This window comes from Megascapheus bottae, chromosome 2, assembly GCF_031878675.1.
Source record: "Megascapheus bottae isolate mThoBot1 chromosome 2, mThoBot2.hap1, whole genome shotgun sequence".
NCBI classification, from domain to species: domain Eukaryota; kingdom Metazoa; phylum Chordata; class Mammalia; order Rodentia; family Geomyidae; genus Megascapheus; species Megascapheus bottae.
The window spans coordinates 94,239,123-94,255,113 of record NC_143510.1 but is presented as its reverse complement, the minus strand read 5'-3'; the positions used below and the strand labels follow the sequence as shown (position 1 = coordinate 94,255,113).

General features: G+C 48.0%; 1 protein-coding gene across 1 annotated transcript in view; it reads right to left on the bottom strand.

Annotated features, from left to right (window-relative positions):
- Atxn10 (ataxin 10) overlaps positions 1 to 10,351 on the bottom strand; it is a 93,486-nt gene extending 83,135 nt beyond the window's left edge. Inside the window, exon 1 of the mRNA XM_090328888.1 lies at positions 10,052 to 10,351. Coding sequence (XP_090185014.1) covers positions 10,052 to 10,167 — 116 coding nt within the window. The 5' untranslated portion in view covers positions 10,168 to 10,351. The remainder of the gene's footprint in view (positions 1 to 10,051) is intronic.
- Positions 10,352 to 15,991: the final 5,640 nt, after the last annotated feature.

Sequence of the window (15,991 nt, the reverse complement as noted above, 5' to 3'; positions counted from 1 at the left end):
TGAGTCACATCATCACTTCTGGTTGTTTCTGTGTATGTATACCGAGGAATGTAACCCAGGGCTTCGTGCATGCTAGGCAAGCACTCTACCACTAGGCCAAACTCCCAGCCCCTAGAGCTTTATTTCTTTAGATCAAGACGACAAGGTGAGGGTGACACCAGAAGGTCTTCTGCTGAAGTACCAGGGGAGGACTTGCACAAAAAGCTGTATGGGAAGGAAAGCCCAGGGAAGCAGAAAACATAGCCATTTTCCACAGAAATTAGAAAATTCACTTGTGAATTTCTAGCAAAATGTTTATTGGGATTTCATTTTGAATAGCACTGAGGTCATAGCTCAGCTTAAGAACTAAGGGGGGCCGGGAGTTTGGCCTAGTGGTTAAAGTGCTTGCCTAGCATGCATGAAGACCCGGGTTCAATTCCTCGGTACCACATATACAAAAAAAAAAAAATCCGGAAGTGGTGCTAAGGCTCAAGTGGTAGAGCTCTAGCCTTGAGAAAGTCCAAGGACAGTGCTCAGGCCCTGAGCTCAAGCCCAGGACTGGCAAAAAAAAAAAAAAAAAAAAAAAAAAAACTAAGGAGGAAGGAAATGACAGGCAAGAGGCTGGGCCGAGAGTGTAGCCTAGTGGTACAGTGCTTGCCTAGCATGCGTAAAGTCATGGGTTCAATTCCTTGGTACCACGTAGACAGAAAAAGCCGGGTAGCTCAAGGGGCAGAGTGCTAGCCTTGAGCAAAATGTGTCCAAGGACAGTGCCCAGGTCCGGAGTTCAAGCTCCAGGACTGGCAAAAAAAAAAAAAAAAAAAAAACAATGGCCAATGATACCAGAGAGCAATCCCAGAACTAATGTACTCAGAGCATGGTTACAGAATGTAAGTACCCAGCCTTGGGAATTTTGTGATAGGACAGGAGGACAGGACAATTGCAAGCCTCATGGCTGCTCTCTGGGATCCACTGTGTCTCGGGGAAGCTCCTTCCTGTGGATCCAGCGAGACAGCCACAGAAGCTTCCTGGCCAGCGGAGGGAGAGGCCATGCCAGGGGTATGATTCAATGAACAGACCAATATTGAGTCTTGAGTTCCTGGGAATGACAGACACTAGGGGGAGGGAAAAGACAGAAATGCCTTTCTAGATGCATGTATTCAAACAGAATAATGAAACCTATTTAAAATATTTTAGGGCCGGCAGTTTGGCCTAGTGGTAGAGTGCTTGCCTAGCATGCACGAAGACCCGGGTTCAATTCCTTGGTACCACATACATAGAAAAAAGCTTGAAGCAGTGCTGTGGCTCAAGAGGCAGAGCACTAGCCTTGAGAAAGTCCAAGAACAGTGCCCAGACCCTGAGTTCAAGCACCAAGACTAGAAAAAAAATTAAGGCAGAAGGAAAAGTAACACAGATGAATTTGATGCAATATGCATATAGAAATATCACAATAAAAGCTTTCTGTACAATTAATATTTGATAATTTTAAAAATGACAAAAACGAAGACTGGGGTTTCAAAGATTGAGGTTTCTCCCAGGTGAACGCTGCCCCTTTAGGACTGAGAAGAGAGGAAACAGGCCATGGTGCATGCTGAACTGGGAGAAAAAGTAAACAAAAGCTCAGTAACAATAGAAAAGAACTGACTTCTCTGTCATGAGAGGTCCTGTAATAGATACCACTGAAGTCTTTATTTAATGGCTTCTGACACAGCTTTTCGTTCTTCATGTGAGCATGGAGAAGGTGAGATCTCACCTTTGAATGTGCTCTCCATGCCAGACCCAATTCCTGGTACTGTTCATGTGAAGGTCACACTGGACCACAGGGGTCATGACTGGTGATGGATGAGTGCACCCCACCCAGACAATCCATCTTAACTATGCCCTCCCTGCGCTGTGGCCTCATAAGTCCCAGGCTCCTCTGCTTGTCTGCTTGTCGGGCTGTTACTCATCCTGCAGCAACCAAGCCCTTGGGCTAGTAACCACAACAAAAGACCGGAAGAATGGAACAGCTGAACTGCTCTAAGGACTGGAGGCTGAGCCCTACCTTATTTATTTTGATTTCCTGGCTCAAACCTTTTCCTGTCCACTTAAGATAATTGGAGAGGTGGCTGACACTGGCCACCTCTGTATTTTGAAGCTGAGTCAGAATACCTTACTTACCAAATGGCTCCCTGTGGTATTCCAGCTCATGGCATAGGTAAAAATAAAGGAAATTGCCATCATACTCACAAAGTTCTTTTTATAGTGGAATTTAATTGGGGTCGTCTCTCAACAAAGCTGAACTGAATCATGCTTGAGTCAATACACCATATGGTGTGCTCAGCTAAGCTGATGCCTCCTGTGGGTTTTTTGTTTTGGGGGTGTTTTGTTCTTTTGGTACAGCCAATGACTCCCGCTGGCCACAGGCTGAATTTGTATGTGTGTGTGTGTGTGTGTGTGTGTGTGTGTGTGAGAGAGAGAGAGAGAGAGAGAGAGAGAGAGAGAGAGAGAGAGAGAGAGAGGAGAAAGAGAGACAGTGGGCGTATATATGACAGTGTGCATGCGTGCATGTATACATTTGTACGTACCCAGAGGAGGGCTTTACTTCTGTGGTATGTTGGTCTCCATAAAGCTAAACCTATGCACTTAATGAAGGTCAATAAGCACATATTTATACAATCAATTAAGAATCCCAGGTTGCCAAGTTCCAGCTGTGGCTCATGCCTGTAATCATAACTATTCAGGAGGCTAAAATCTAGGGTTCAAAGCCAGCCCAGGAAGGAAAGTCAATGAGCCTCTTATTCCCAAGCGAGCACTCAAAAATAAGCCAGAAGTAGAGCTGTGGCCCAAGAGGTAGAACACCAGCCTTTCTTAAGCAAAAACTGCTTTGGAACAGCATCCAGGCCCTGAGTTCAAGCCTCAAGATCAACACACATATACATCAAAAAAACAAACAAAAAAAAAATCACAAGTCATTTTCTATCTCTTGAAACCATAGGCATGTTGTATTTAATATGTCCTGTCCCTTCCTAACTATTCTTTCTTCATTCTTCTCATCTTATAGCTAATGGCTTAAGAGAGTAATTCAATACTATCAAATGTTCATTATGTGTTAAATGAGAAAGTAGGGACCAAAGCTATGAAGCAAAGGAGAATCTGCCATTAGATAGTCTGCACTCTGGCAGCTTCCAGGCAAGAATATGCTTGTAATTGTGAGAAAAAGCTTATTTTCTATCAAAGCAGTTTGCTTCCTTTCTGTTAATCTTGAGAGAATGGTTTTCCTGAAGGGCTCCTTCTTTGGCCAGGTAGCTTAGACCTTGTTAATTACATTTTATTACATAAATCCTTGTCCTTAAGACATCCTGTTAGGAGGTCCTTGGACTCTGGTTGCATCTTGTTAATCATCCTTTTGCAGATTGCAAATGTGAGCTCAGCCAGTCCAAGCAGAGGGAGTGAGCCTGCTGAGTTAAGGATCAAAAGTAGCAGCCAAAAAAAAAAAAAGTAGCAGCCTACCTGCTCTGTGTGCTTGCTTGTCAGATTTGGGGTGATGTGCACACTTCTGCACAACTAAATGTTGCTGAACGTACCCCTACAGGACTCCTCCACATCCTGTGCTACTCTAATGTAATTCTCTGTGAAGGTCTATGAAAGAGGTCAGCAAAGACTTTCCATGGGAGGGGAAATGCTAATTACAACAAGATCACCACTGTATGTGAGCATAGGGATGAAAAAAGTATTAAGACACTTCTAAGTTCAGTATTACAACAATGATTTTCGAGTAATAGTTGGAAAAAAGCTCAATATTGCTCATTATACTGTATGAAATAGCTTTTTTTAAAAAAATAAAAGAAAAGAAGTACCCATCTTTCCCTAAATATGGCAGGCTGGAATCTAGTGACACAAGAGAGAAGATTAAGAGGCCTGATAGAATTGAAAAATGGAAGACTATAGGGGAGGTGGCAGGGACGCAGAAAGAAATCATAGCACAAGAAAAGAAGAGTTTGGAGCCGGGACTGGCTCTCTGGCTGAAGTTGGCGACACCGTAAGAGGGCAACATCAGGTAAAATCTGATCCCAGAATCAAGAAAGGATCAATCACCTTAGCTGTAAGAGAATCACATACAATCCACAAGCTTTCTCCCAGCACTTCTCCCTAGAAGTGGGGCATGGCTCAAGGGTAGGGTGGCAGTGAGCTGAAGAGCTCAGGGACAACGCCCAGGCAGGGTTCAAACCCTATGACCCACCAAAAAAAAAAAAAAAGATTCATAAGCCCCTGGGAAATCTGACTAAAGAACTTTAAGTAAATAATATTGGAGATGAAAAAGGGAGTATCAGCAGAAAACCAGAAGTGGTATTGTGCCTCAAAATGGTACAGCACTAGCCTTGAACAAAAGAGCTCCGGGGTAGTACCAAGGTGCCAAATTCAAGCCCAACAATCCACCAGGGGGAAAAAAAGAAAGAAAGGACAATACCTAAGCCCTGAATTCAGGCCTCTAACCCTCTCTTAACCATTCCTTCTCTGCCTAGAACCTGTCAGCCTAGAATCTGCCTAGAATCTGCTATCATAGGTAGTCCATATCAGTGGAATTGTACAGTATTTGTCTTTTTTCATCTAGAGTGAATTTCTTGGTCCTAACAGAGGTATAGCTTTTCACTGAACCACCAGGCAGTTTTCCACAATGACCACACCATTTTACATATCGACCACCAACCTGTACTTTCCTATGTATGTGAAAATAATCAAACGGAAAGGTATGAAATGCGATCTTTTTTGGTTGTGGGTTTTTGTTTTTGTTTTGTCAGTAGTGGGGCTTGAACTCTAAGCTTTTCAGCTCAAGGCTACTACCCTACCCCTTGAGCCACAGTGCCACTTCCAGTTTTCTGGTGGTTAACTGGAGGTAAGAGTTTCACAGAAGACTTTCGTGCCCAGGCTGGCTTTGAACCGAGATCCTCAGTTCTCAGCCTTCTGAGTAGCTAGGATTACAGGCGTGAGCCACCTCACCCAGCTTCATGAAATGCTATCTTATCATGGTTTTACTTACATTTCTTTCACATATAATCACACTATTTAATCATAAACGTACTGGCATTTATAAATTCACTGGCATTTACTCTATGTAAAGAACACTTCTTTTTTTTTTGCCTAATTTTTAAATGGATTCACCTTTTCTTGAGTTGTAGGTTTTTCTACCTCGGTTTTTGTTTTGGCAGTACTGGGGGCTGAACTTAAAGCTTCAGCTTTCTAGGCAGGTGCTCTACCATTTGAACCATACCTCCACATTAGTTATTTTCTACTTGTGCGTCCTATTTTTTTTTTTTTTTTTTTTTTTGCCCGTCCTGGGCTTGAGCTCAGGGATGAGCACTGTCCTTGGACTTTCTCAAGGCTAGAGCTCTACCACTTGAGCCTCAGCACCACTTCTGGCTTTTTTTTTTTTCTATATGTGGTACCGAGGAATTGAACCCGGGTCTTCATGCATGCTAGGCAAGCACTTTAACCACTAGGCCAAACTCCCAGCCCCTGTGCATCCTATTATTAAGGATGATACCCAGCCACCATACTTCTCCCATAGCTACATAGTAGGAATGAATGCTCAATGACCAGCGATGGGTTAAGACGATTCCTTGCTTTTGCCAGGGCTGCCAATCCCCTACCTACCTCTCAGGTAGCTACAATGACAGGCTGCAGCCATCACACCCAGGTGAACTATAGTTTTCAGTAAGACTATCTTATACATTCTGAAACAGTCTCTCATTAGATATTTATGTAGTAAATACTTTAGAGTTTGTGGCTTGCCTATTCACCTAAAGGAATGTCTTGATAGGACATTTTCAATTTGGATACAATTGAATCTGATGTAGTATTTTATTTTCACAGTTTGTGCCACCTGTGTTTTGGACAGGAAATGTTTGCCTACATACAATGTCACAAAGGTAAGTCTCTTGTGTTTCCTTCTAAATACTGTCTATGCTTACATCTATAATCCATGTTGAAATATTTTTGTGAATGCTCTCAATATTCATTTTAGGTAGTTTTGGGCTGTAGGCCAAAGTGGTGGAATGCCAGCCAAACACATAATGCAAGTAAAAGCATGAAGTCCTGAGTTCAAACCCCAGAACCACTACCAGAAAAAAAAAGAGAGAGAGAGAAAGAATAAAAGGAAGAAATTTAGCTAGTCCACCACCATTTGTTCAAAGAAATAGTTTTAGATTGATTTTGGTTCTACAAATACTTTATAAGAATATAAAAAGGCTTCAAATGGCCAACATACAATATTCCACATTCAGTTAAAAAAAAAAAAAAAGACAGGACCACATGACTGAACACAAAAACACAAAAGGTGACAATAGAAAGACTAGTAGGCACACTCTTTAAAACAACTGTAATTAATATGTTCAAGAGAGATAACAATATAAATTTCAACAGTGTACAGGAATCCATTTAGGAAAGAATTAAATGGAAATACATTAATTTAAAAACACAATATCTGAATCTAAAACACAGTGATGACAGTAAACTACAAGATCAGAGAACCCGAAAGCAAGTTAAAGAGAAAAATGATAAAAAAAAAAAAAAAGTACGGAAAACTGCCCATAAATACAAAGGATGCAGTGAAAGGCTTAACATATGTGTTAACTGGAGTACCAGAAGCCAAAGAGAAAACTGAGAACAATGATTTTAAGTGTTGGCTGTCAATTTTCTAAGCTGGCAAAAGACAACAAATTCAAACACACCATCTAAAAAGGAAAATCCCCCCCCCCAAAAAGCCAAGCGTAAGTCTTTCAGTCTGGAAAAAGTTATTATGCTAAGCAAGTATTAAGTATAACAGAATATACTATGTGCTTTAAAAAAAAAAAAGGTGGGGTTAAGATGAAGGGGCTCAGAAGTGTGACATTTTATACCGTACATAACTTTTAACAAATTAGTGACTAAAATGCTTACTGGACACAGCAAAATACATTTAGAGTGCATTAATGATTACTATATAGTAATTAAGCAGTGACAGCCACATCCTCACACGCGTGGCTTGGGGCATCTCTAAAGGAGGAGCTCTACACACTCACGCACGAGCATTCTCAAATGCTCCCAGATAAAGCAGACCTGGTCTGAGGAGCCACTCAGTCTCTTCTATTTTATGCTTCAGAAGCAAATCACCACCTTCAACCATACAACCTCCCCTGAAGGAGAGGATCTGTGAGCACATTTAAAAACACAACGAGACGTGAGGATTTCTGTCTGTTGTGGAGCTTGAACTCAGGGCCTGGACAAAGTCCTTAAGCCTCTTTGTGCTCAAAGTTAGTACTGTACCACTTGAGCCCCCACTTTTCTGCTGAGGTTGGCTTTCAACCATGATCCTCAAATCTCAGCCTCCTGAGTAGCTAAGTGTGAGCCACTAGCACCTAGTACTTTTTTTCATTTTTAATAAGATCCTGGGATCCCTCTCTGTAAACTTCAAAATTAGAATAAACTGCCGGGTGTGATGGCTCATGTCTGTAATCCTAGCCATTGAGGAGGCTCAGATCTGAGGATCACGGTTCAAAGCCAGTCCAGGCACTAAAGACTATGAGACTCTTATTTCCAATTAACCACTAGAAAAGCAGAAGTGGCACTATGGCTCAAGGGCAGGGCAGTAGCCTAGAGCTGAAGAGCTCAGGGACAACACCGAGCCCCATGAGTAGGACAGTAGCCTTGAGCTGAAGAGCTCAGGGACAGTGCCCAGGCCCAAAGTTCAAGCCCCACAACCAACCAAGAAAAAAAAAAAAAATTAGAATAAACTATCACCTTCCTGAAAGTTTCCATTGTTTTCAATAAGGAAAATAAAACACAATTAGGCTCCAAGCTAGGTCCCACAATTAACTCAGGTATTTAATAGCAGGTCATACATAAAACAGCACCTAGCCCAATAGAGTGGTGGCTTACCCCTGTAATCCTAGCTTCTCAGGAGGCTGAGATCTGAGGATCATAGTTCAAAGCTTGCCCAGGTACTAAAGTCTGCAACACTCTTATCTCGACTTAATCACTTCAAAACCAGAAGTGCTGCTGTGACTCAAGGAGTAGGGTGGTAGGTAACCTTGAGCTGAAGAGCTCGGGGACAGCACCAAGGCCCGGAATTCAAGACCCACAACTGAAAAGAGGGGGGGGGGAGCATCTATTTGGCACAAATCAGTGCAACCCTTATAGATGCTCACAATTCTAAGTAGCCACTATTGCCCCATTTCCATCTTGGTGGTGCTGGGATGACACGTACACCACCACACTCAACTTATTCACTGAAATGGGGTATTTTTTTTTTACTAACTTCTTACCCAAGCTAACCTTGAATCATCATCCCTCCTGATCTCTACCTCCCAAATAACTGACAATAGTCATGAGCTAAGACACTTCTTTTTATTCCATTTTCAAGATAAGAAGCAGTAAGCCCACGTAGCTAAACCAAGACTCATATTCAGGACTACTCAGTCCCAAAGTCACGGAGTGATGCAACTACAACGGAATCTTAAGACTTTAGTACCATCACATTAAAGACTCATCTTTTCTTCCACCAAGGAAAGATAACCATCGTACCACTGCTTTCTGCCTTTCCTCTCATTTCTGTTGTTTCCTATTTGTTTCTCATAGGGTTCATTTTGCTTTTCTCTGGACTACTCACATTACTTATGTTTCACTCTGCAAATGTCCTCTCTGCAAACCAGCAAACACCCCCCACCCCCAACACTGTTCTTGGTGCTAAGCCCTCTCATCCTTAGGCAGTGGCTGCAGTAATCTTGGCCTTTCCCAGCTCACCAATTTACCCAAGCAATCCTCAGGCATCCAGTGCCTACACTGGACAGAAATCCATTCTAATTTGTTTCCACAGTAATTCCCTTACATACTTGATAAAAATGTTTGTGTCACATTCATTGCTATACTCTCAACCTGTTTATCTTCAGCTGTACAGGAGTTTTCATTTTAACGCGACCATGTATCTATACAATGCTTCCCCATCAGTCACTCTGCTCTGATCTCCCCCTCTGCAGACCAATTTCATCAGGTTTCCTAAGTCCACTAAGTAATTATACCATCCTCATCTTCTTTTCCTCTCTCTGATCATGTCTCTCCACCCCTGCCACCTGTTTCGGCTTCCTTGTATTTTGTTCAACTGCTTAACTGTTCAAAGGGGCTACACTGTGGTGGAATCTCACTCCTGGGTGTACAGTTTATCCACGCGTGTGTACACATATATACACATATGGATCCTGTGTTTACAGGGGTGTTTCATAAACGGTTGGTCCCTAAGGTGTGGTTCCCATAGGGTACAGATCTGCCTGAGCATTCATCAACAGATGTCTCAGGAACAATGAACGCATCAGTTAATATTCTGCCCAAAAGCCCCAACCAAGAGCAGTGCCTGGAGGCCACCTACCACGCCCATGCAGCTGCACCCTGTGACTGGAGGCAGGGCAAAAGATGCGGCGCAGGTCGGAAAGGAGCCCTGGGTGACCATCCTGACCAACCCAGGAGCAGCTGTTCCAGTCCTTCCAGTTCCTGGCCCTCTGCCTGCACCCCCAGGACGGGATGTGTGATCTTATCTCTCTGGGCCAGAACAAAGACTTCCAGCTCCTACTTCGTCAACTACAACCCGGAGGAGAAGGGGCAATGTGTGGAGTGAGGTGATGCTAGGTAAGGACGTAGGGTGCATTCTTTCACGTCGTCCAAGGTTATTCCACTCAACGATCCGGAGAAAACAACAGCAGACAGGCAGTGGGGATGGCGGGCGGGGGAGGGGGGGGGGTCAGGACATCCCTTGATCGTTCCACACGCCTTATTCCACGTATCCGTCCTTAGTCCAGCCGGGGAGGCCCCGTCCAACACCCCTCCATCCACCTCGACGGGACGCTGGAAGAAGAGCGGCGGCCCCACGCGGGGCGCGGAGGCATCGCTTCGTGTTTCCACGAGCGTTACTTCTCGTTCCGTCGGCACACCGCGGCCGTGGGACCGGGTCTAAAACCCACTCCCGGGCCTGCGCGTCTCCAGCGGGGGGCCGGGGTCCAGCCGCCGCCCGCCCCGCCCCCCGCCGCCGCCGCCTCGCCCGGCCGCCCCGCCGCCCGCCCGCCATTACCGATTCCGCTGCTCCTTGAAGAGCGCCGTGAGCGCGCGCAGCGCCTCCAGGTCCTGGATGGGCGTCTGCACCATGACTCCCGACATCCGGGCGGGCAGAGGCCTGGGCGCCGCCATCTTGCCGTTCACAGGCAGGCCGAGCGGGACGCGGAGGCCCAGCGGAGGCCGAGGCGCCGGGCGAGCCGGGGAAGGCGCGGGGGAGGGGAAGAGGCTGCGCGCGCCGCCGCCCTGCGGGGAGAGCCGCGCACCGCCCGCCGCCCGCCCGCCCGCCTCGGGCGCACGACGACGACGACGGCGACGACGCGGCGCGGCGGGGAGGGGGCGCCGCCGGAAGTCCCGCCCGAGGGGAGGGGGCGCCGCCGGAAGTCCCGCGCCGGGGCGGAGACTGGGTTCGGGGGTCGTCTGGGAGGTGTGGGGGACTGCGGCGTCCCCTCGGGAGCACGTGCGGCCCTGTGGGTGTTGACAGGACCCCCTGGGGAGGGATGGCGGGCCGGGACGGGGGGAGGGGCTTCCCTGGGGGAGGATGGGGGACGGGACGGGGGAGGGGCTTCCCTGGGGGAGGATGGGGGACGGGACGGGGGAGGGGCTTCCCTGGGGGAGGATGGGGGGTTGGGGACGGGGGGAGGGGGCTTCCCTGGGGGAGAATAGGAGCCCTGGACCGGGGAAGGGGCTTCCCTGGGGGAGGATGGGGGGTTGGGGACGGGGGAAGGGGGCTTCTCTGGGGGAGGATGGGGGAGGGGGCTTCCCTGGGGGAGGAATAGGGGGGCTGGGACAGGGACTTCCCCCGGGGGATCCGAGCTTCCCCCAGAGGACTTCTCCAGGGGAGGGGATGAGGGGAAGTGGGGTTCAAGATAGAGGACCGGGGATGACCACTGCAATGGGAGTCCCTCAGAGGAGATGGATGCTGGACCCTTGGGCCCATGGAAAGGTACTTGGGAGAGCCCCCACACACACCCCAGGGAATGCTGGAAAAGAGGAAGCCTGTCTGCGCAGAGATTCTAGTTGAGGGGTCCCGGAGAAGAGGGGCCAAGGCATGGTCCCCTCTCATGAGACTTGGATTCTGCCTTGGGGGTCACTGATGCCCGTACACGTGCGTACACACCTGGTAGAGAAATCTGTCACCAGCTGGTAAGTCTCAGCCCATGAACGCTCAGGTCACCCTGCTGGTCTGGGCACCCAGCATAAAGTGAGAATATGGTCCTCCAGGGCTTTGAAGATTAAAACGCAGTTAGGAGTCAATATGCCAACTCTACAACAGCTGTGTTTCTCAGGATGAGGGTGTGATACAACACCTGAGGGTCTTTTATATATAAAAGATATATCTTGTCGGCCCTGGGGTTTGAACTCTGTGCCTGGGTGCTATCCCTGAGCCCTGAGCTCTTTTGCTCAAGGCTAGCACTCTGCCACTTTGAGCCACAGCGTCACTCTCCGTTTTCTGGTGGCTTATTGGAAAGCAAGAGTCTTACAGGCTTTGCTTTTCTTTTTTTTTTTTTTTTTTTTTTTTTTGCCAGTCCTGGGCTTGAGCTCAGAGCCTGAGCAATGTCCTTGGACTTTCTCAAGGCTAGAGCTCTACCACTTGAGCCTCAGCACCACTTCTGGCTTTTTGCTATGTATGTGGGGTACCAAGGAATCGAACCTGGGTCTTCATGCATGCTAGGCAAGCACTTTACCACTAGGCCAAACTCCCGGCCCCATCTTACAGGCTTTTCTTGCTTGGGCTGGCTTTGAACCACAATTCTCAGATACCAGAACAGCTAGGATTACAGGTGTGAGCACGAGCACTCAGGTGTGGCCCAACCTGAGTGTTTTCCTAAGGGAGATGGATCTGCTTTACAGGACAAGGCTTCTCTGGTTGTTGTTGGTAACCCACCGCATTCTTTCCACCACCCTTGGTTAAGGTGTATTATGTGTGCATTCAGTAAGAATTACTACCAAACCCTATGCTTAGGTGCTGGAGACAGAGCCCTAAGACATGCTTCCAACCCTGAAAAGGGCCAAATTATTGAGCAGAAAACATAATTGTGCACATTGCTGTGCAAATATTGTCAACACAGAAACCCTGTGCATTACAGATGAAGCTCGGAGGTGTTTACAGTGTGGCGCTCTTGACATTCTTCGCTAACTAACACGCCGCCAGAGCATACAGAGGTGTGCCTGCACCGAGTCCCGCTTCTTTGGCTGTCTGTTCATCCATCCTGCAGGTGGATGTGTGTTGATGGTCACCAAGAGCCAGATGTTGGATCCTTTTCCAGTGTTCCAGACAGTTCAACGTGCTAAAGAACCCTTAGGCTTGCGGGGCAAAACTACCCACTTTTTCCTCACAGCTTAGGGTCTATCTAATAAAGTTTACTTTTCATGCATGGAAATCATGGTCTTTAGTTTTTTATCCTCTACTATGAAAGAAAACTACTCTTGAGTCTCCCAGGGAAGATTCCCCATGGAGTTCAGATTTCTCCACTTGGATAATTGTAGTGGTGCTCCTTACTGCTTCTCTGCATTCTAGAACTTTCAGAAATATGTCAGCATTCCATTCTACTCAAAACCCTCTAATGTACTCAGAGTAGGAAGATCAGGAAGATCTTGGTTTGAGGCCAGCCTCAGCAACAAGTTAACAAGACCTAATGTCAACCATGAAGGTGTACATGATGGAACATGGGTAGGAGCTCAGCTATGTGGGAAGCATGGTAGGGATGGTCTTGTTTTAGGTAGGCCAAGGGTATCATGATACCCTACCAGAAAAATAAGGGAAGATAGAAAGGGCTGGGGGCATGGCTCAAGAGGCTAGGAAATCCAAGACCCTGAGTTCAAATCCCAGGACAGGTGAGGATGAAGGGAGGAAATCAGTTATAAGAAGGGAGAGAGCCATTAATTGAAGGAACTGAAAGTCTGGGTAAGAGGAACTAAAGGAAATGAGGTTGTACAAGCACTGGTTGGCATTGTCAACCGACTGGACTGAGGAAATCAAGTCAATATGTCACTTGGCTTGATGGCATCTTTCAGAGTTAGGTAACTGTTGCTCTTAGATAAACGACGTGAGTGTGCCAACCATGTTGATGTGCGAGACTTGAACCTCAGATGCCATTTGTGTCCTCACCTCTCCCAATAAGCAAGAGAAAAGTGCAAAACTGAGTGAAAGGCAGGGAGGGAAGGGTAAAGAGAAGGAAAACAAGTCTGTGGAGAAAATGGCGAAGTGGAAGGTAAAGACAAACTGTACCAAAGGGCACAGGGTTGAGAAGGAAGAAGGGAACACTGTGAAGCAAGGAAGACAGAGGCTGGGCGGATGGAAAACCCTGGCTTCTCAGCAGCCCCTCTGTGACAGCATCTTTGCCCTCTGCCCGAGTTTCTCTCCATGGACGGTTTATGTCAGTACTGGCTGCTCCAGGAGACCTACAGGCCGCCAGGAAAAGCCAGTCTGCTACCTCCTGTCTTCTGCTTTGACTTCTGGTAGTCGGCCTTGCAGTGCACATGTGTTCATGTAGCTGTCTTCTGTGCTTTGTTGAATTGAAAAATTTAAAAATTAAGGGCCAGGCCAGCTACAGCCTGTGAGGCAGCTGCCGCAGATGTTCTAAACTTGTGTTGGGGTGAGTCACTGTCAGCTGGTGACAATCCCCCAAGGCCACAATGTCCCCAGGAGGGCAGAATTCAGTAGCTGGGGTGGAGCCTGTGGCCTGTAAGTGAACACTGGCGACCACGGACTTGGAGGGGGAGCAAAAGTGGGGGTAGTGGAGGCGGAAGGAGAATGATAGAAACAGCAAACAAGGCTGGAAGAAGAGGCAGAACTGGAACCATGAGCAGTGGAGGAGGAAATGAGGGCAGTGGAAGCAGCGGAGGAGAAGCGGTGGCAGTGGAAGCAGCAGAGGGTGTAAGGTGGGGCAGTAGAAGCAGTGGAGGAAGGCCCAGGAAGTGAGGGGTACATGTGAGTGGAAGGTGAAGGCAGTGGAGGGTGGGAGAGACAAAAGTGAGGGTGGTTCAGGTGGTGGAGACGGAAGTTAATGTGAGCTGGTGGGAGTGGGGCAGAAGTGGACCTCTGGGGGTGGAAGGGGGCAGCGGTGGGCCTCTGGGGGTGGAAGGGGGCAGAGGAGGGCCTCGGGGTGGAAGGGGGCAGCGGTGGGCCTCTGGAGGTGGAAGGGGGCAGCGGTGGGCCTCTGGGGGTGGAAGGGGGGCAGCGGTGGGCCTCTGGGGGTGGAAGGGGGCAGCGGTGGGCCTCTGGGGGTGGAAGGGGGCAGCGGTGGGCCTCTGGGGGTGGAAGGGGGCAGCGGTGGGCCTCTGGGGGTGGAAGGGGGCAGCGGTGGGCCTCTAGGGGTGGAAGGGGGGCAGAGGTGGGCCTCTGGGGGTGGAAGGGGGCAGCGATGGGCCTCTAGGGGTGGAAGGGGGGCAGCAGAGGTGGAGCAGGGACAGTGAAGGCCCATACTGTGCACATGGCCACTGTGGAAGCCAAAGCTGCCTGGGAAAAGTGGGGATGGTGGAGTGGCAAGCACAGAGAGGAGGGGTATGGGGGGGTCATTGGGGGGGGAGTGGGAGGGCAACTCAGAAAGCGGGGTGAAGGAATGGGTGGGTTGAGGTGGGGGATATAGATCCAGCTCCTCAGTCCAAGACAGCACACAGCATCACTAGAGGCACGGTGTCCGTTTCCTAGTAAGACACTGCCTCCATAAACTGGATTATTTAATAAACAGAAAAACAACAGGCCACGAGCAGCTGTCTCTCTGTGAGCTAGAACGCTCTTAAAACTGAGAAAGGCTATCTTCAAGAAAGTTACCTATGTGAACAAATAACTTAATTCTCTGTGCCTGGCACTGGTGGCCCATGCCTGGAATCCTCCAGCTACTCAGGAGGCTGAGATCTGAGGATCCGAGTTCACAGCCGTCCTACACAGGAAAGTCCGTGAGACTCTTATCTCCAACTAACCACCAAAAAATCAGAAATGGAGTGGTGGCTCAAGTGGTATAGCACCAGCCTTGAGCAAAAAAAAAAAACCTCAGGACAGGGCCCAGGCCTTGAGTTGAAGCCCCCATACCAACATACTAATGCGCATGCACACACACACACACACACACACACACACGCACACACGCAGCATCCATCTCTAAACAGGATCTACCCCACCTCCAGCCAGACAGTTTATTTTTAAGAGAGTAGGGATTTGAGTAGGCTGCATTCTCCACAGAAATACTAGAAACCAAAATAGTGCAAGACTATGCCATGTGCTAACAAATACAAATAGCTGCCAAAGGATGGGTGCCAAAGGAAATACAAAAGAGTCTGAGTGAGAGAAGGCAACCCCATGTGGAAGAGGAAAGCTGGAGGGGGAAGGAAGGACACCCACACCTTCACCACGTGAACAGGCAAAGCGTAGCACAGTCACAAAGCAACAATAACTGCTGGGCTGGCTCTGCTCCAAACCATAAGACATCACCTGGGGAATCTTCACCTGGTGTCTTGCCCAGTGCTCCCGGTTCTCTTAGAAGCCGTGTCTGGGGCCAGGCATGGTAGGACACACCTGTAATCCCAGCTACTTCAGAGGAATTGCTAGGGGGATCCAGGTCTGTAGCCAGTTTCAAAACTAAAAAGGTTAGAGGTGTGGCTCAAGTGCTAGAATAGTGTCACAACGAGTACAAGGCCCTGAGTTTAATCCCCAGTACCAACACACACACACCCACACACACACACACAAGACCACCCTTGTGGGCACAGGCCTGACTCTACCTCCTGCCCAAGGATTCCTCTGCCTTACATGTCCCAGCAGCCATGTCTGTAAGAGACTGCAAGTGGAGTTCCTCTGTCAGAACTTAACATCGTCCACTCTAGACCCCCAGCTACAAATCTGGTAGGAAACTACAGAAGTGGCCTCACAAAAGCCACTCTGGTGGCAGCTAAGACCTAAACTGCCCAAAGTGTTTTCTGGATCAATGTTACAAAGTTCTACTTGGATGCAAGATAG